This window comes from Phascolarctos cinereus, unplaced genomic scaffold (assembly GCF_003287225.1).
Source record: "Phascolarctos cinereus isolate Bilbo 61053 unplaced genomic scaffold, phaCin_HiC Scaffold_5;HRSCAF=322, whole genome shotgun sequence".
Taxonomy (NCBI): Eukaryota; Metazoa; Chordata; class Mammalia; order Diprotodontia; family Phascolarctidae; genus Phascolarctos; species Phascolarctos cinereus.
This window is the reverse complement of record NW_027555958.1, coordinates 391,916,786-391,938,240: the sequence shown is the minus strand read 5'-3', so window position 1 is coordinate 391,938,240 and position 21,455 is coordinate 391,916,786. Positions and strand designations below refer to the sequence as shown.

The window sequence follows — 21,455 nt, the reverse complement described above, 5'->3', positions numbered from 1 at the left end:
ACTATCTTCCTAGTCACTCTAAAAATGACTATTGCTTTTTTGATTTTTGGCATTTGGAATGAAGTAGCACTTTATAGCTGTTTGCAGTTTTCATTTCCTTTCATTGAAAACATTTGTTACTTCTCGTTTCTAGGCTCTCGGACACCCATTATCATTATTCCAGCAGCTACCACCTCTTTAATAACTATGCTTAATGCAAAAGACCTTCTCCAGGACTTAAAGTAAGTAGATGATGAACATATGTTTTCCAAAAGATTGTCTTCAGATATAGAAGTGACATTCAGAATTAGTAGTTACTGACTGTAGTGCTTATTGTTGATTGTTGTGTCTCAGTCTTATCTTTTTTTTTTTTACTAGTGTTATAATGTACACATATCACTTGGAATGATAGGTAATATGTCCTTTATGACTGGAGACTTTTTAAACAATTAAATATGACTTGCCCCTCATTTAAAGTCTTTAATATGATTGTCATAATATTCTATATATTAGCAACATACTTAAATCAAGAATCATAAAATTAGTTTTTTGAAATAGTGTATATTGTTCATTCATTTCAGTCATGTTAGAGACCCTTTGTGACTCCATTTGAGGTTTTCTTGGCAAAGATACTGAAGTAGTTTGCTTTTAACATCTCCAGGTCATTTTATAGATGAGGAACTGAGAGAAACAGGGTTCTGTGACATGCCCAGGGTCACACAGCTAGGAATTTTCTGAGGCCAGATATGAAATCAGGAAGATGAGTCTGAATAGTATATAGTCTTTCTGTATTTTATGAAGTTTCAACATCAAGGTGCATTTTGTGTCTTTAACTGTTAGAAGGATAGGGAAACAAGTAATACAGTGAGTTTGAAACAGACAAATTTAGATGTAATCAAATCTCTTTCAGCCAGTCAGTGGAAGGACCAGCACTAGAACTTAAATTTTCATACTAGATTTACTAGGTGCTCACATTTTTTGAAGCTTTTGTGTATAAATGTTTGTTTGGTTTTTACTTTTATATACCTAGCAAAGGGGTTCTTAACATTTTTTGTGTCATTGACTGCTTTGGCAGTATAGGATTCCTTCTCAGAATGTTATTTTTATTTTATTTTATTTTATTTTGTTTTATTTTAGGCAATTGGGGTTAAGTGACTTGGCCGGGATCACACAGCTAGTGTCAAGTGTTTGGTCTGAGGCCAGATTTGAACTTGAGTCCTCCTGACTTCAGGGCCAATACTCTATCCACTGAGCCACCTCGCTGCCCCAACAGAATGTTATTTTTAAATGCATAAAATAAAATGCAGAGGATTTCAAAGGAAACAAGTTATGTTGAATATCAGTATTAAATCAGTATGAGTGTGCATATTTTTTAAATAAACATTTGATCTTAACCATATAGCTAAGAAATGGTCCTGCCTGCTTAGAGGCAGGGAGGTGACGCTATGAGTAGGAGTGTTGGACATGGAGTGAGGAAGACATGGGCTCAAATCTAGCCAGGGACACTTACTGTCATTCTCGGCAAGTCACTTAACCTCACTCAGCCTCAGTTTCCTTATCCATGAAATGGGGGTGATAATAGTAATATCTATCTTATGGGGTTGTTGTGAAGATCAAATGATATAACTTTGCAAACCTTAAAGTGTTTATATGAAGGCTAGCAATTATTATTCTCTTATCTGAATTCCATTTCATATTACCTACTGCCTTCTGGATATCATTTAGATGTTATCCTTGAGCTTCACTCTCTCTTATCTCCCATATCCAGTCAGTTGCCACTTTCTGTCATTTCTGACTTCATAACATCCCACCTTTTGCAACAAGCAAACTTTCCTAGTCTTTAAGTTTAATGTCTTCCCTCTGAGATTACCCCTAATTTATACTGCATATAATTTCTTTGTACATAGTTGTTTGCATATGGCCTTCTCAAATTAACAGCGAGCTTCTTGAGAACAGGGACTGGTTTTTTTGTCTTTCTTTGTAGCCGCAATGCGTAGCACAGTACCTGGGACACAGTAGGGGCTTTATAAATGTAGCTAACTGACATCTCTGCCCTAACTGTTCAGTAGACAGGTCAAGCTCCATATCAGCAAACAGAGCTCATTATATTTCCTTCCCACACTTACCAGTCTTCTATGTATCTGCATTTTTAATGGCATCATCATTGTTTTAGTTATGTCCCCAGCCTTTCAGTTTATATTGACTCTTCCCTGTCACTTAAACCCTATATCTAATCACTTGCCAAACCCCAACATCTGTTTCATCTAATCCCTTTTTTCTGCTCATGTGGCCAGCCCAGATAACTGCAAAAGCCTCCTAATTGGTCACCTTGGTCTAGTCTCTCCTTTCTCTAATTCAGAAGTGTCAAACTCTAGAATGCCCCTAACCAGATTAAAATATAATTGGGAAATAAATATTTTTAAAAAATATAATATATATATATAAATACATATTATATAATATATAATAATATATAAAATATAATGTAAACCACTGTGTGGTTTTCTAAGTAAATATGCAACCTTGTAGGCATTCATTTCTGTTTGAGTTTGACACCACTGCTTCAGTTCGTTTTCCATAAAACTGCTAAATTGATATTCATAAAACACAGGTCTGACCATGTTACTTTACTTTTTATAAGAGTGCACACACTTAACTGTAGTATAAAATATAGATCCTTTTATTTGGCATAAAGGCAGCATGGAGCTGTTTCAAATGTGACTGTATCTTTTTAATTTTGTGTTGATTTAGGGTTTTTTTTTCTGACAAAATGGTGTTGTCTTAGTATATAGAGAGTTTTTTTGGAAATGGCTCCCACCTCTACAGAAATCTAAATTTAAGTATACCTGGTATATTAAAAGTTTTTATTTGCATCGAGAACAGTCTGTCTTCACTGCCATTGTCTGTTAATATTTACTCTTAATAAATAGCTCGAATTTGTGTAATACTTTTCATAATGCAGACCCATGAGGTAGGTGGTGCAAGGACTATTTTTCCATTTCATAGATGAGAAGGAGTCATAGAGGTAAAGTGGCTTGTCCGTTAAAAAAAAAAAGTGATGCACAGCATTTCTATAGTGCTTTAAAGTTTGTGGAGTGCTTTATATTCATTATTTTATTGGATCCTTACATCAGTCATGTGAAGTAGGAACTATTATAGAGAATATTATCTTCATTGTAAAGGATCAGACTTGCCCAGTGTCTCACTACTAGTTTGTATCAGAGATAGGCTTTGCATAAGTCTTCTTATTCAAGTATGGTTGAAAGAGAGTTCCCTCCCACCTCAAAGATTCTGTGATTCTGAGAAAGTCTTACCCCTTCTGTTAAGATCCATTTGTGATGTTTGTTGTTCATTCACCCTATCCAAAGTCTCCCTGCTTCTTGATGAAAGTGTTTGTGTAATGGATAAGCCTTTGTCGTTATTCTGAGCCTAATTTTCTAATAACTTCTCACATTCCTCCCCCATGCCTACCTTTGTGTAGGAACACTATTTTGTTTTTGATGTTTGTTTGTTTCTTGGCTTGCCACAGCCAAGAATTCATCACAGGAATCTGCTTGTATGGAGTTTGGTTAGTTCTCAGAATGCTTCTGAGATGTAATCTATCACTAAAATTATTCTAGGACCCTTTTCCAGTTTGATAGAAGTTGTTGTAGTTTGGCTTCCCTGACTTAGCCACTGAGTTCTCACAGTCACCTCTATACTACAGCGCGACATCACATTGAGGCAGCAGAGAAGGACTTAATAGTTTTAAATATTTGTAGCAGACTAATAAACGTTTCATCCTTGAAAGTAGGTGCAGCTGCATTACCTGATGAGAAACCCTTTTTGATTCAAATAAATGATGAAATATTTTGTTTCCATAATCCCTTTGAAAGGAGTTATTCTACACCATATCTGCTTGGCACAATACTTAGCCAACCTTCATACCTAGTTTCCTAAGTAGTCATTTCCTTTTCATTTCTGGTATGTTTATTTCAAATATAATTTATTTCAAATTATTTCAGATATTTATTTCAAATAGTATAGTTTGTGACTTTTAGGAATTAGAAATGGGGAAAGAAGTTTGCATTTATAAGTAACTGGAATTATTGTGCGGTTTGTTTTTTAAACTAGCCTAATCCTTAATGCACTTAACTCTTTCTGATTTAATCTTTATACATCACATGTAATGTTATTTTAATGGAAAAATAATAACATCATCTTTAGTTTTAGTGCTTTGCTTTCTGATTTGAGACAATTAAAATGATTATGTTTACAAAAAACAGAAGTGAGAATTGGTTTTCCTGATGAATTGTGATGATGTAATGCTAGGCAGTGCTGTAGGTATAAATGTACATTGTATCAATGTAAATTGCTTATGTAACATTCCAAAGTTATTATTTTCCTTAGAAATTATCTTACTTTTTGTGTTTTGATATAAATCTTTAGAGAAGCAGTGCAGAGTGACAAGTATCTGTAAGGGGGAAAATTGTAGTTTAAGAAAGTATTTTATAGTAATGCTTAAGTTGTTTTAATAGGGAAGTATTTTGTTTTATAATACATGTTCTTTTTAACTTTACAGTCTAAATAAAATTTCTTTCCACATCATACATTTTAATAATTGATAATAGTTTATAATATTCATTTATAAACTTAATTGTGTCAATTGTGAACCGGATATTTTGAAAATTGTGACTTTTTGAAGAAATGACAAAAAAAGAATACTCAAATTTATGCAGAACCCAAATTGAATCGATGCCAACATGAACTATGGGCTACAGCTGGTACTATAATTGTGTTGAGGGGGGTTTTCAATTATGCATTAATTATATAGCAAGGCCTCCAGCTGACTTACACTACAGGGAAGCTGTCAGTTGCAATGAGGTATTAAACATTGAAATACTTAAGCTTAAAAGTAAAATTAAGAATGTATTACCTTAGGATTGTGGCCTCTTTGGTTGTTTCGCTTTGCTCTGTTCAAACTTAATGGTAAGCAGGTATTAAACATTTTATCATCGTTATCTGTATGAGTTTTTAAATTAAAATATACCGACTTTTAAACAATTAAATGCCATTTACTGCATTGAAATTTTAGTGTTCTTGACATAACAATCACTGACATTGATATTGGACTACAAGGTTTCCAAAATATTTTCCAACTTTATCTTATCTGAACCTCCCAACTACCATGTAAGAAATAGCATGTTACAAGTGCAGGTCTTAGTATCCTTCATTTACAATTGAGGCTCATAGAGATTACATGATTTAGCTATGGTCACACAGTAAATGTCAGAGACAGGATTGTACTCAGATCTTCTGATTCCAAGTCTAGTACTTTACCCACTATGCCCCACTGCCAGAATAAATTAAAGCATGAATTCAAATAGTTAAATTCATTTTTTAGGTTATATATAAATTTGTTGTATAGCTTGTGTTTATCTACTTTGAGTTTTGTATAATGGAAATAAGGTACTCATCACATAGGAAAGTAGTGAAGGTTTGATAACTGTAGATTTATTGAGATTGTGGCAAAAGATATAGAATCAAAATTATTTTTAAGTTTTTTTTTTTAATAAAGTAGTCAAGACAAAACAAAATTGGCTTAACTTTTACCTTTGTTTCTGAGAGGAGTGGTCCATCTGTTTCATTTGACTTTTGCGTCAGGTATGTTTAGACACAGTTAGAGCTTTAATGCAACAATTTATTATTTTCCAAAACTACAGTTGTAGAAATAGCAAAACTGTTGTACCCTTTATTATTTGGCTTTGATGTTGCATGAGTGAAACAGCTGCATGTAATGTTGATTTTAATTTCTTTAGGTATAGTCATCAGTTATTTTGCAAGATGTCTTGAGGTTTATGGGCTAGATTTTTTTCTTAAGGATCATGCCTTAAACCCAGATCACTCTGGCTCTCATCAGTTGGCCAACAGCAAGTCCCAGGCCCAGTCCCACTTGGTCATTGTTTGGGCTTTGATTAGCTCAGAGTGAATGTAAGTAGCAGAAACCTTGAGGGTCTCCCCCTCCCAGATTGATTTTTTTTTTAAACTAGGGGGGGAAAGGCCATTCTGTGCCTCATTTCTTACCTAGCCTTAACCTGAGACCTATTAAAGACTTTAGCTTAAAAAGGCCAAGGTCTCCCACTGCATCCAGGGCCATCTCCAGTACTGATCTATATCTTGCCACTGGACCCAGATAGCTCTGGAGGAGAAAGTGAAGTTGGTATCTTTGCATATCCCTCCCTCACTTAAATCCAATTCACTTTCATGTCTTGGCATCACTTCCCTAATGTCATGATGATGTCATGGTCCTCTTAGAGAACAAAGGACAAACAACAAGAAGTTAGTGTTTATATAGCGCCAGGCACTGTGCTTAGCCCTGAGCTAACCTTTCTTTAACAAAGAAAGGTTAAAAAAAAAACAGTTTCTCCTTTAGGAACTCACATCTAATGAGGGAGACAACATGCATACAATTATGTACAAACACATGTTTAATAGAATAAATTGAGGGTAATCTAAGAAGGGAAGGCACTGAGATATGAAGGATTGGTAACAGCTTCTTGCAAAATGTAGATTTTAGCTGATATTTGAGGGAAACTAGGAGACAGAGATGAGGAGGTAGAGAGTCTCAGTTTTGTTAGACAGCCAGTGAAAATTCTCAGTGTCAGGAGACGAGAGTGTTGTGTGTGAGGAACAAACTGCAAAGATGCAGCTATTATTGAATTGCAGAGTATTTGAAGTGGAGTAATAGTAAGAAGACTGGAAAGGTAAGAACAGACCAGATAATGAAGGACTTTAGAAGTCCAAAAGAAGATTTCATATTTGGTCCGTAAGGTACTGAACTTATTTTATGAATATGGAACGTGGTTAGTCTTGTACTTTTTGGAAGATCAATTTGACAGTTCAGTGGAGGATAGATTAAAGTAGGGAAAGACTTGAGGCAGGGAGACTAAACAGCAGGTTATATTGCATTAGTCCAGTCATGAAGTGATTAGGGCTGCACTGGGGTTGGCAGTAGTGTCAGAGGAGAAAAGGGTGTGTATTCCAAGAATTATTGCTAAGGTAGTAGTGTCAGAAACTGAGTGGATGTGAGGGAGAGTGGGGGAGGGGGGTGGTGAGAAACAGTAAGGAGTTGAGGGTGACACCTAAGTTGCAAGTCTGTGTGACCGGGGGAATGTGTTTCTCTTGACAGTAATAGGGAAGTCTGGAAAACGGGAAGGTTTGGAGAGAAAGATAATGAGTTGTTTGGACATGTTGAGTTTAAGATGTCTGCAGAACATCAATTTCAAAATGTCTAATAGTCAGTTGTAGATGGATGGCCATTTGTCAGGTAAGGAAAAAAAATTGAACAATTATATTTAAGACCCATCTGCATAAAGATGACAGTTGTTACTTTGGGAGCTGATGAGATCATCAAGTGAAATAAAGAGAGAAAGGAATAGGGCCCAGGAGCCTAAGTCCATGGTTAGTTAGCAGGCATGATTTGAATAATTGTCCAACAAAGGAGGCAGAAGGAACAGTTAGACAGGTAGGAAAAGAAACAGGAGAGAGAGCAGTGTCCCAAAAGCCAATAGAGAAGTGAGTATTAAAGAGATGAGGGTGATTGAAAGGCTATAGAGAGATCCAGATGGATGAAGATTGATAAAAGTGATCTCTGTTTACTTATCCTCTCTTAGTTCTTGCTTTAATTACTTTGTGTGTGTGTGTCTGTGTCTGTGTCTGTGTCTGTCTGTCTGGTAGAGTTAGGAGGCTGTGACACTGAGACAATAGTTTTAAATTACCACTGCCGAGAGGAGAAGCTGTTGTTTGGCCCAGGTGGTATTTAGGAATAAAGAAACTAGAACGTGTGAATATTCTAGTACTGATAAAAAGTTTTGTCTTGTATGAATGATTTTTAGCTGTGTTCATGGAATAGTATTTTTGTGTTACTCATTGGTATTTAGACTTTTGTTTCAGAGGCTTCTGTTGAATTATATATCAATTTGAAGTGTTAATAATTATGAAATTTAAAGGTCACAGGTAATCTTAATTAACATTTTTTATAAAATTTTGCTTTTATGTTTCCCGTCCCAGCAACTGTGCAGATACATTAATATATAGTTTTATTTTGCAATGTCATGCAACTTATTGAGGGCCCTACTTTGGTATCTTATATAGTGCTTGACACTGTACATTATACATAATAGATGCTTTAATATAAGCTAATATAGGCTAATGATTTATTTCATAAAATGTGTTATTTTTGGTTAGGTGGTTTTTCTGTTTTTGTTTTTTTGGCTTTTTGTGCTATGTATAGAGCTTAGAGGAATTGTATATATTCAAAACCTGCATAAATGAAACACATGATCAGAATGATCATGGGTCCAAAGTAAAATAATAAGATATCTAATTAAAGAGGTTTAAGATTAATATGTAGTATATAACTGCTTTTATTAAAATGTTTTATCTTCTGTGTAGAACAAGTATGAGATACTTAAGAAAGGAAGAACAGATATTTAGTGACTCATCATCCTCAATTTTTAAACATTTTTCTGACTATAGCATTAACATTGACAGTTTACATGATGATGAGCCCTTTGTTTAGGGATAAGAGCTAGCAGGGAAGACAGTTCTCTTTGGGTATATCCCCTAGACTTAATATGTGTTTCTTTTTCACTCTCTCTTCAGATGTTTCACTTTTTGTTGTGGTTTGTGTGCCATTGTCAATTAAGTTTAATGGTGCATAATATAGTATAAATATCTACATAGTAGTAGTAATATGTCTCTGAAGCACTCGGAGAATGTTGAAGTATTAGAGTTGCCAGTTGAAGCATAGAAAATAGGATAATGTAAATTAGGAGAACAGAATTAAATATTACCTGTCAGAATTCATCAGATACTGAGTTTCTAGTATTATATAATTTCAGAATGGTAAGTTCAATTTTAAGACATAAAGGACATAAGTCTTATTATTAAGATTACTCATCTTTGTATACATAATACATGGAATTTTGCCATGTTGAACTTACTACTTTTTTTACATTAAAATTTCTCTTTTGACTTTAATATTCAGATTTGGATATCCATATTTGAAAATTGACATTACTTAAAAGTTTGTACCTGTGGGAATTAAAATATAATGTTCAAGTGTGGTTTGGATTAGATGGCCTTTGAAATCCATTCTAGCTCTGATATTTTATGATATTAATCTCTTTTCTGATTTCTGTTTATTGAAAGATTTGTCCCATCAGACGAGAAGAAAAAACAAGGCTGCCAAAGAGAAAATGAAACACTCATTCAGAGACGAAAAGATCAGATGCAGCCCGGGGGCACTGCCATAAGTGTAACAGTCCCCTATCGAGTAGTAGATCAGCCCCTCAAACTTATGCCTCAAGACTGGTAAGTTGGTTTTACAGTTTAAAATATTTAATTAATTTTTTAGTTTTTAAGTTTGTTGTTAAATTCCTAAGCTTTCAAGTTTCATCATCATAGTTTCTCAAAATAACCAAATCTTTTTGGTCTTTGAAATCTAAATCTGTCTTAACAACTTAGAAAAAGACTAGTTTGTTTTTCATTATAACAGTATATGCATGTTTATTTAAATGTGAAAAAGACTATATTAACTTTAAATTATAGGACACTTATCTTTCTAAAAGCTTGATCAGTATAATTTGTGCATGCATGTGCAACACACTATATACACTCTTCTTTTTTAATGTACATAAAATTATTTTCTTCCCCAATATTTGGATATTTCTACCTGGTCATCAGCCTGTTTTGCCAAAGCAGAATTAAATGATAGTTTACTTAAATTGTTTAGAGATTTCAAAACTTGATGACCTGTAATATTTCTATATAGTATAAGAACTTACTGTTCAAATTAAGGCTGAATTAAACAGATTTCTATTTGCATATGAAGAATATAAGCATATAAATTTAATGTTAAATTTAATAGTGTTAAATATATTATAAATTTAATAATGTTAAATATATTATAAAAGCACAGTTATATTTTATGTTACAATTGAAAGAATGTTGACTTTGGTGTCATAGGAACCAGGCTTAAATATTGATCTTGCACTTGATACTGGTATGACCTTTGCCAAGTCACTTAATTTCCTTGGGCTTCAGTTTTCTTCTATGCAGAAGGAGTGTGTAGGACTTCGTGGCTTCAGTTCAAGATCTGTGATCCCACTGTGAAGCAGGCAGTATATTAGCATAGTTTCTTTTTAATATCACTATTGACTATTGTACTAGTGGGGTAATTCTTGCAGCCACTAGAATGAAAGTAGAGGTTACAAATGAATCCACTGCTTTTAAAAATAAACATTAGCTCGAATTTATTTAGCATTGTAAGACTAACAAAGTGTTTCTCTTCAGTATTTTCAGTATCTATTTTACTATACTATAAAATTTCATGTTTTTTTAGTCAACATGATTTTTTTTTTTTAATTTAAAAATAATTTATTAAAGTCAGTTAATTCTGGTAACAGTCAAAAGAGATTTGTCTTAGGGTAAAATTTAAGATCATTTTGCAGTTAGCAAAAGAACAGGCATAAAAGACCAGAAGGATCACACATAGAAATAGCTTTATGTATATTTGTGCTGAAAAGACATATAACTGCAAAAAAGCAGATGCGCTGGTGGTATAGCAGTCATTAATGTGCTATAACAGTGACATTATAAAGAGAAATTATGCTAATGTGCTCTGTTTGCCTCACAGTACTGTTGACAGCAGACTCTGTCACATGAATAATTATGAGACTAGTTCCTTAGGGATTTACAGTAACTAAAACTCAAGGTCTTTAATAAGAGTGTCTTTTCCTTCTTTTCTATTTATAGGGATCGTGTTGTGGCAGTTTTTGTACAGGGCCCTGCATGGCAGTTCAAAGGTTGGCCATGGCTATTACCTGATGGATCACCAGTTGACATATTTGCTAAAAGTGAGTTTCTCATTTTTTCTTTGATATTATTTTCCCCTTGCAATATTTGTGAATCACTTTTTTTTCCCTAGAAATTTAGTAGAAAGAAAGAATAATTGCATTTTTTTAGTTGTTGGCAAATATATGTTCTCTCCTTGAAGGCTAGAACTGTCCATCCTGCTTTTGATTTGTATCTTTAACATCCAGCATAATTTCTATTATGGAGCAGGCACCAAATACATGATTTGATTGAAAACTTCAAGTACAATCAGTATAAGACCTTGGTATTTGATGTTGGCAGTTATTGGTTCTAGATTTTATATACACACACTTAGAAAACACAGTAAATTCCCAATAGAGTATTTTTAATACTGTCAGTTCTCATAGAGTTTGTCATTGAGATAACTCAGTTTGTTCCTGTATTGGTAATTTGTAAAACTTTACATGTAACTTTTACAGATGGAAATTTTTAAACTCAGAAGATCAAACTTTTCTTGGCCATAATACCAATCTGGGATTAGTAATAGTCTGTTGTGACTATAAGATTTATTTTTAAATTAAATGAGTTTAAAGTGCTTTAATTTTGAAATGTAAAAAATTGGTTTGTGGATCTTTACATGCTTATATTCTTCATATGCATATAAAAATCTATCTAATTCAGCCCTAATTTGAACAGTAAGTTTTCATTGTGCGCTTTGCCTAGATTGTATTTAGCCACACTCATATAGCTAGTAAGTGTCTGAGGTTAGATTTAACTCAAGTCTTCCTAACTCTAGGTCCAGCATTCTATCTACACCCCACTTATTTTAGCTGCCTTATTATTAATGAAAGCTTCAGCACATGTACCTTTATCAATCAACACACAGTCATTAAGTGCCTGCTCTGTTGTCATTATTCTTATCATCTTAATCATCATTGAGGGTTGACATTGTATAGCAGAGGGCCAGTCTTGGAAGTCTCAGGAAGATATGGGCTCATATCCTGCCACTGACACACTCTAGCTGTGTGACTATGGGCGAGTAACATAACTTCTCAGTATTTTAGTACCCCTGGCCATTCTGACAATGTAAGTTACAGTTGACTTGCTGGTCTACCTTGGTGGAAGACGTTTTATTATATTAGTATTTCCATTTCTTCAGTGAAGCCACAAGTCTGAACCAGTAGAATAAACTATCATGATTATGGGATGCTTAATGCTGTTATGTTTTTCACATCAGAATGAAGAGAACATCAGAGAGGTTGGTTAGGGCTGTTCTTGAAATCTCTCTTTTCCATTAGCATTAGGAGACTTTCAGTGTCCATGCAATTTGTTATTCTTGGGTAATTTTCTAAATAATTTAATCCTGGGAAATCTACTCCTATGAATAGAAATTTTACTTCTGGTGTAATCCACATTTATTATCTTCAGTTAGAAAATGCTTATTTAACCAATTGATTAATTTTAAATGGAAGAATATGAAACATATCAGCTATAAATACTAGTCATGTTGTTTCTTACTGGTCTTTTTAACATGGAATGATATTTTCAGAATGCTATTTATGGAGAAAATGCAATTTAGTCTTTAATTTTAAGCTAGGTTTTTTCAATGAGTAAAGAATATATGCTCAACATATCACAATTAGGGTTTTTAATCCATGTCATTACCAGATTAATTACCACATGAATTTCATCATTTTATCCACCTTCCTTCTTCTATTTGTATGTTAAAAACATAAAATATAATGAAATCTTATGTTACTGCACATAGACTGAATTGCAATTTTTTTTTCTTTTGTTATGACTTCCAAGCTTCTTCTAAAACGTAGCTATAGTGCTTACATAGAAAAATTATTGAATTAATTTTGTGGACCTTCTGTTTCATTCTCATATTACATAAATGTATTTTTATCTCATGTAAAATAATGTCATAATTTTCTTTCATTTAATCTTTCATTTTCTCTCTCTTACAGTTAAAGCCTTTCATCTAAAGTATGATGAAGTACGCTTAGATCCAAATGTACAGAAATGGGATGTAACAGTATTAGAATTGAGCTATCACAAACGTCATTTGGACAGACCAGTGTTTTTACGTTTTTGGGAAACATTGGACAGGTAAATCTAAATAGTAAAATATAAACACTTACTTTTTGGTTATCAAACTTGTTTGTTTCTCCATATAGATTATAAATTTGAAACTAGGACCACATCCTCAAAACTTATTATATTGTCACTTTTTTTCTCCTCTTCACTTTTATCTCAAAGGATAAAGTATCTCTACTAACTAGTTAAGGTTAACCCCTCTACCCATTACTTGATCATACTGATCCCTTGATCCCATTCTCTCCCTCCTTCTATATGAAGGCACTATAACAATCGTACATTCTAATCTCTTATATCCCTTTAATCTCTCTCTACAATAATAATAAGAGCTAGCATTTATATAGTACTACATAGTATATAGGATAGTATAGCACATTTGCTATGTGCTAGACATTGCCCTAAGAACTTTACAATTATTATCTCATTAGATCCTCACAACAATCCTGTAAAGTAGATGCTGTTAATTATCCCCATTTTACACATGAGGAAATTGAGGCAGATAGTGGTTAAGTGACTTGCCCAGGTCACACAGCTGGACAGAGTCTGAGGCCAGATTTAAACTTGGGTCTTCCTGACTCCAGGCCTAGTGCTGTGTCTACTGTGCTAGAAGAGACTTTGAAGAATAACTAATTCAGACCTGTACCACCTAGTTGCCCCTTACCTTTCCTGTTTACCCACAAATATACTTGTGTCCCAAGTGCTTAAAAAAAAAAAGCATTTCCTCTCTCCTTCACTCAGATATATCATCTCATATTTCTCTTCTCTTTATTTTGAACCCTTTTGAAAATGTGTACTTCTAGTGTCTTTACTTCAACACTTTGTTTAATTTCCAAATCCTAGCAGTCTTCTTACTCCTATTCCTTTTCTGCCACTGGTATTTCAAAGGGAAATAATAATGATCACCAGATTCAGTAGCTTCACAGTCCTTACCCTCCCTTCAGTATTTGCCGCTGTTGGTCATGTGCTGCTTTCTGAATACTCTTTTTCCATAACTTTCAAGACATCATACTGTAAACTTTTTCTCCTGGATTTCCTTGGAAGGATCCTCAAATGGACATGATGCAGTTGAACCATCACACCAGCTAATCCCTGCACATAAAATTCTGTCTGCTACCTCTAGACTTTTGCACATGTGGTCTTCCCATGTCTGGAATGCATTTCCTCACTTCTGCCTCTAAAAATGTATAACTTACTTTAAGACATTGCTAAGGTATCCCTCCAATACACTTTATTGGTCTCCTAGCTATTTATTAACACTTTCCCCCTCTCACATATAAAAAATGGATTTAATGCTTTCAGTCTCTCTCTTTTACCCCAACTCTTGCCCTCCTCCTAGGGGATTTTAGCATATAGGTTATCGTCCTCTCAAATAATTTAACCTCCCAGTTCCTCAAACAACTCAGTTTCCATGACTGTATGCTGTCTTCAGCAACACATAGGTAAGGTCACACTCTTGATCTTGCCGTTATCTATAAGTGTTCCACTTTGATGATCTGAAATTCTTTTATCTTACTTAATGATTGTAATTTATGCAGTATCAGATTTTAACTGGTAACACTTGGTCAAAACATAAGTGAAAAGCTTACCTTAGAATCAAAGGACCTGGATTGGTGGCAAGCATTTCCACTGCTTACCACTTGTGTGACCTTGGGCAGCTAACTCATTTACCCTTTCTGAGTGGACCTCAGTTTCCTTAACTGCAAAATGAGGAGGTTGTAATTGATCAAGGTTTCTTAACCTTTTATGTGTGATGGACCACTTTCTCAGTCTGGTAAAGCCTATAGATCCCTTTTTAGAATAATGTTTCTTAATACTGAAAAATGCATAGGAATTTGAAATATAGTTGTGTGTATGCATGCATGTATATATGTATGTATCCATACACACACACCCAGAGTTAAGATAAACCTCTGAACTATATAGGCTTTGAGTTCTTTTCCAGGTTCTGTAATCCTATGGCCCAGTGACCTAAACATTGCTAAACATGTATACTTTTTTTAGTTCAGAATTTTTGGTACCTACATTTCATATTTGCTCGTAGATCTACAGCTGGAAGGTACCCCAGAAAGGTCATCTAGCTGCTTTTGTAGACAGGAGACATAAATTGGTAAGATTAAATGACTTGTCAAAGGTTATATAAGCAGTTAATGGCAAGTGAAGAACTTGATCCCAGTTCCTTTGCCTCCAAATTACAGATTTACAGTAGCTTAATGTAATACTCTTTGTTTTTATTTGTTTTACAGGTACATGGTGAAGCATAAATCCCATTTGAGATTCTGAATTACTTGGCTACCATTTTCCTTCTAGAAATTTGGATTAAGAAGCATGAAACTGCTCCATTCTGGGGACTGAGGCTCTTGATTAATGAATTTGTCAAGAACTTTACAAATGAGGGTCATTAATGAATCTTTTTTTCTAAGACCTTATTTGATGCTTCATGCTTTGACAGGCTGATATCTGCCATCATTATAAGCAAAAGCTTTTTGCTTATAACTATTTTTTTAATAACAATAATAATAATAATAATAATATTAGCCTTCTAGTCTATAATGGAAATTGTATATTTTGATAGAAGTTTTCTCCATTGGTTAAATTAGCATCACTTAAAAAGTTTTGTTCCTCCTTAGAAGATAAGAGGTTGTGTGCGTGTGTGTGTGTGTGTGTGTGTGTGTGTGTGTGTGTGTGTGTGTGTGTGTATGTAGATGTGATGAGGCTCTTAGTCACTTTGCTTCTGGTTTTCTGATTTTTTTTTCATTGCTCCATTGTTTTACTTTTTGAAAATACTATGTTGTGAATGATATTAAATTTTAGTCCTTAGAATTTGAAAAACTAATAAGCAAAGTGAAATGACTATTTTGAGAGAATCAAAATGTCATCTTGTATATGTACTATATATTCTGTTAAAAAGGGATAATGAAAAATCAAGAACCACCCTTTGGCTGTGGCTGAACTGTTCAATCTAAGAAATCGTTATTATGGAAACATTTAATGAATGTTCATTCTTCCCACTGACTTCAGTGATGAAAACTTAGAATGTTTATAATGGCATATACTGGAGTACCTTTCCAAATAGAAGTCTAAACCCACTGATTAAATAGGTTGTAATACATTTTATTTTGAGAGCCAGAGTATGATTTTCAGAATGGAATATTCATTCAGTGCATCAGCCATGTAGACATAAAATCCTTAACCTTCATCATTTTCATTCTTTTTTGTGGCAAAGAGATTTTAAACCATTTTTTTCTTTACATTTTGGTCTTGGATTTCCTGTCCCATGCTCTCCACTAATGTTGATGAAATTTCCTAAGCACCAAAGAATACATTTAATTACTGAAAATTGTGAACACAAGAGAAGTAAAAGAAAACTGGTATTTCTGTGTGTTCCTTCAATATCATACAAAATAGTTATAAACCTTATTTTTAAGTTTCTAGAATAGGGTATATAGCATTTTCCTCTTTCTCCACTTTAAATAAAGACCGGCGTGTTGTGTCTAAGGTGTACAACGAAGTAACATTTTTCACTTGTGATTGCCTCTTTTGTTAATTAAAAGCATTAGGATTCCCTCAAGAGTTTTCATAAATTGAGTAATTAATAATCATTCTGTTTTACATCATTTTCTCATACCACCTCTTTTGGGTAGCATGGTGTTTTAAAAATGGAATGCACTTTCATCTGTGCTAAACTGGCATTGCTTAGGGCTCATGTTGAAATTTAAAAGTAGTACAGAATTGTAAATTTTTTTTTTAATCACAAAAATCTACACCAGTAATGAAGAGTAAAAAGGATGTTTGCTCTGTGGAAGTCTCAACCTCTGTAGAAGAAGTTTTCTGGTTGAATGTTGTATTACAAGGTTTTTCTATTTTTGAAAAATTAGGACAGTCTCTTCTGTCTAACTCTCCCTGCCCAGATAGACTTTTGGGTTTTCCACAACACAATTTCTCAACAGTATTGATTTGTTTTCCGAGTCTTGAGGCATAATTATGTATGTGGAAAAATCTTGCCATGATAAAATACTGTAGTCCTGGCTTGTAAACTGTAATGGTAAAATAACCATTAGTTATATTTGTTAAGACTACTATACGTAGGTACCAACTACCTTTTCCATAAATATTTTTAGTATGTATACCTATGTGTGTTATGAATTTCAATTTGTGCAGATGTGGGGACATACACTTTCAACAGAGTTTATTTTCTCTTCAATTTGCCTTACATCTATATATGCACAGACTCAAATACTATAAGGAACATGAGACAAAATGAAAATACTCTGTACCTTTTGTGGACTTTTATGCTTTTTGTTTTGAAGTTGGGTACCTGATTTCAGTCTGGGGTAATTAACTTTGGATGGGAAGCAGACATCAGGCAATCACTATTCATTCACACATAAAAAGTCATTATGAGTCTTATAGCAGCACACAGCACAGTGCCTTGCACATAGTAAGCTCTCAGTAAGTATTTGTTGCATGAATGAATGATGCACTTTCAGTGCAGCTCATGTATTACAAAATTATTTGAGTATACAACTACTCAGTATTGGTGTGCAAAGATGTAGTTTACTGGAAATGAAGATGCATAAGCAAAATTTTTTTAAAAGCTGAATTATGAATTAATAAACATGACTATAAGATTTAGTTACTATGAATAGAGATACTTTGCAGGCTCTATAAAGGGAAAACTGTATTTCATTTGTGCAGGACACACTCCTGAATTTGGTGCTTTTGACAAATTTATTTTCAAATGTAAATTGACATTGAAAACTGAAAACAAAAGTATTAAATATTATGTTTCTTATTTTTTCATATTGGTTGCCCTTTGCCCTTGATCAGTTGGTGGTGATGTGGGCAGTGATCTTTTCAGGGTCCCATTAATGACAAACTCTTAAAGATGTCAATACTTATTTAATGTAGAAGAGAGAATTTTACTGTTTAATATTTAAACAATGTTTAATATATGTTTCATTTTAATTAGTATTAAAGCTTATAGTTTATTTCCCATGTTTCCATATCAGATATTAACTTTAAAAGACAAGGCAATGTTTCATTAATTCTGGAGGGCTGGGAGTAGGATGTGAGGGAGGAGGAAGAGGAAGTATATTTCTAAGAGAGAACTTCTCTTGAATATTTAAAGTAGAAAGAAGTAAAACCATTTCTTATCTGCCATGCAGAATAAAATAGAAGCACTTTGCTTTTGCAAATAAAAGGGTCATTTTTAAATGAATCTGTACACTAAAAATTAAATCCTTCAGTTAAGTAGGATTAATTATCTAGTAGTCAATTGCAGGAAATATTTTTCCTAAATAAAATTCTTCTGTGACTCACAAGTGAGTTTGAGCTATAAGCTTCTTTTTTTAAGGGTTGGGGAAAAGTGGGAATAAAAGTAGATTCTTTTCTTTTTTACTTTTTTTTATATATTAACCTATATTTTTATCATTACCTAAAGGTAATATGTTGATATACTATAGATATGTTTCTAAAGTGTTTCATTTATGTTAAGGATAATGATAGTTGTGTAAGATAAACATCTCCTTGAATGTCTTATTTGTTTTTAGATTTATCTTATTTAATTAGTGTATAAAAACTTAAACATTACTCGTTTCTCAAAAAAGGCTGAGTTTTGAGAGTCCTTTGGACAGCCAGGAGATCAAATCAATCAATACTTAAATTAATTCACACTATTCATTGAAAGGTCAAATACTGAAGCTGAAGCTTAAATACTTTTGCCACATAATGAGAAGATGGGACTCATTGCAAAAGACCTTGATGTTGGAAAAGATTGAAGGCAAAAGGAGGAGGAGACAGTAGAGGAGATGAGGGGGATAGGTAGTGTCATGAAAGCAATGCACATGAGCTTGGACAAACTTAGGAGACAGTGGAGTATCGAAGGCCTTGGTGTGCCTGGTATCTATGGGGTCAGGAAGAATTGGTCATGACTGAATGACAGCAACAAAAAAGGCTGATAGTGACTAGTGTCTCATGTTACAAAAGTTTTTTATAAAAAGAGTCAGTCAAAATTAATGGTTTACACTGTGGTTTTAAATTTTAATGTTTTGAGGCTGTACTCATTTTAATGCAAAAACCATAGCTAATGCAGAGTACTTTAATTAAAGCAATGAGTTCATGAAAAATTTAAAATCCCTGCCTCAGGAAGTAGTTGGCCTATTAGGTTAAAGTTCATGCACAATGTGAAAAACAAATCATCTGTAAAGTAACAAGTGCCATAGAAATTTGGCTTTGTGTATTTTGAAATGTTGACAGTAAATGGTTATTTTTTGTTAATAGAGAAGAAAAAAGAAAAGATGATTAATTTCATTAGCTTTAGTTGCTTTGTTTTGAATTTATTTCTTGTTTGAATTTAGTCCTTATTCATTTATTTTGACCATTTAAGCATCAGTACAGAGGTCCTAAGTTAATAGAAGATTTTATTTGTAAAGAAGATAGAAATGAGACTTAGGAAGATGGGGCAGACTTGACCTGAGATTTCACTGCTGCTGAGGAGCCCCTTCTTAACAACACAAGGAGACTCTTTTAGTCTAAGAGAGCCTGCTAGAACATTTAGAGGTTAAGTACTTGTCCAGGGTCACGTAGCCAGAGTGGGTCAAAGGTAGGACCTGAACCCAAGTTTCCCTTTAGTATGCCTCGGTGCATAGGACTTTTAAAATGCCATTCCACTGGCCGAGTTAGCTTTATAAAGTACTCTGTTTTAGTAGTATCCACCTTTCCAGATAATAAAGGATTCCAGCATTAAAGAAAAATAAGACAATAGATTATAAGATGAACCTGTAAACTTAATTACCATACCACTGATATCAATTGCTAATCCTTCCACACCTCATCCTTTGTAATTGTTGCCCATTTTCCCCCAGAAATCCCAAGTAGAAGATCCACCCAAAGTTCTAGAGGCCGCCTTCAGGTTTTTTAATGTCTCAGGAGTACCATGTTACTCTTCAGACTGTACAATGTCAATATGAGATCAAACCACTTTTTTTCTGACCATATTATAAAATGTAGTATGAGATTGGTTTAGCCCAAGGGTTACTGGTACCCCCCCCTTTAAAAAAAAAAAAAGAAAAGAAAAGAAATGGGCCTCTGGGTAATTTGTGCAAAGAAAATGAGATTCTGAGGAATGGTTGAGATCTGTACTAATAGATGCGATACCCACATTTCACAGAGTACCAGACTATTTCCCAAATGTGATCCAGACCATTTCTACTCCTGCTCAATTCTTGACCTAATTCATGTTCCATCTGTGTCATTTATCCAACATATACATAATTAATTATTTAAATGTATCTCTTGATTTCATTACTGTGGGATATGGGGCACTGTGTCCATTGATGCAGGTCTTAACTGCTTCACATGTTTTAATTTTCTATCTCCATTAATCTTCCATACAGACCGTTTTATTATTCTTTTTATAAGACTTGGGCTCTCATAATTAAATCTCATAAATCTGTGTAACTGGCCCTCCTTCTTTTCAAGTATTACTTACCCTTGATGGCCATGTAACTTTTGGTTCAGTCATTTAATAACTCCCCAGACCATCTCATGCTACTTTCTTCTAGCCTATAATTCTCCAGCTTGACCACAAGGATGTCGTGAGATATTTTAAAATGGTGTGACTAAAGGCATACTCCTACCTCTGTGACATTTCTACCAGTCTGGTAAACTTGGAAAGGGGGGGGGAATAAAGTTAGCTTGATGTGACTATTTCTTTATGAACATTTGCTATCTCAAAGAATACTCCCAATTCACTTTCTAAGATGTCCATGTAATTACCATATTTTTTTTCTGTGATAGCTATCTGCTTCTGAAACTCATCATCCATTTTCTCTTGCTGGTCAGACTATAAATAAATTCCAAAACTGTATTGATTTTGCTTTTCCTCTTTATAGATCCTTTCCCAAATGTTCTTCCTGATGCTTCCTTGGATTTCCTAGTACAAATACATCTTGATAATAACTGATTTGTCACTTTAAGGTTTACAAGGCACATTACAACAAATTGAGCTTTGCCATCTTGTGATGGAGAGACTATAAGTATCTTAATTTGGTCAGTGAGGAAAATAAGGCTCACAGTAAGATTAACCTATGGGCACACAGTATACCTACTGCATCAGTCAGTATTTGTGTCCTGATCTCTCCTCTCAAATGCAGCATTCTTCCTGCTACACCATCCTGACCCTATATACATACATAGATATGTATGCATGTATGTATTACATATGTATATATGAACGTATTTTGCTATCATCAAATTGGAAAGTTGCCCATGTCTGTTGTAGTTTTCTGTTTGCCAGCAAGCTTGTGATGATGAGAAAGCTTTCTATGTCATTGTGATGACTTTTACATGAGTTAACTTTCTCTGGGAATTGGTAAAAGAAGCAATGGCTTTTCATGCATTTCTCATTTTTGAGAGTCAGAAGCCACCAAAGACCTAGATTCAAGTCCTTCTAAGGAACCATAAATAAATAACCTCTATGTGCCCTAGGCAATTATCTAAAACTATAAGGTATAGAGTTG

The 21,455-nt window shown here is 33.9% G+C and overlaps 1 protein-coding gene across 1 annotated transcript in view; it reads left to right on the top strand.

The window, feature by feature from the left end:
• Positions 1-18,257, top strand: part of CDC73 (cell division cycle 73) — a 145,207-nt gene extending 126,950 nt beyond the window's left edge. Inside the window, exons 13-17 of the mRNA XM_020984445.2 lie at positions 134-221; positions 9,172-9,333; positions 10,777-10,877; positions 12,807-12,948; positions 15,180-18,257. Of these exons, the coding sequence (XP_020840104.1) occupies positions 134-221; positions 9,172-9,333; positions 10,777-10,877; positions 12,807-12,948; positions 15,180-15,216 (530 nt within the window). The 3' untranslated portion in view covers positions 15,217-18,257. The remainder of the gene's footprint in view (positions 1-133; positions 222-9,171; positions 9,334-10,776; positions 10,878-12,806; positions 12,949-15,179) is intronic.
• The last annotated feature ends 3,198 nt before the right edge of the window (positions 18,258-21,455 follow it).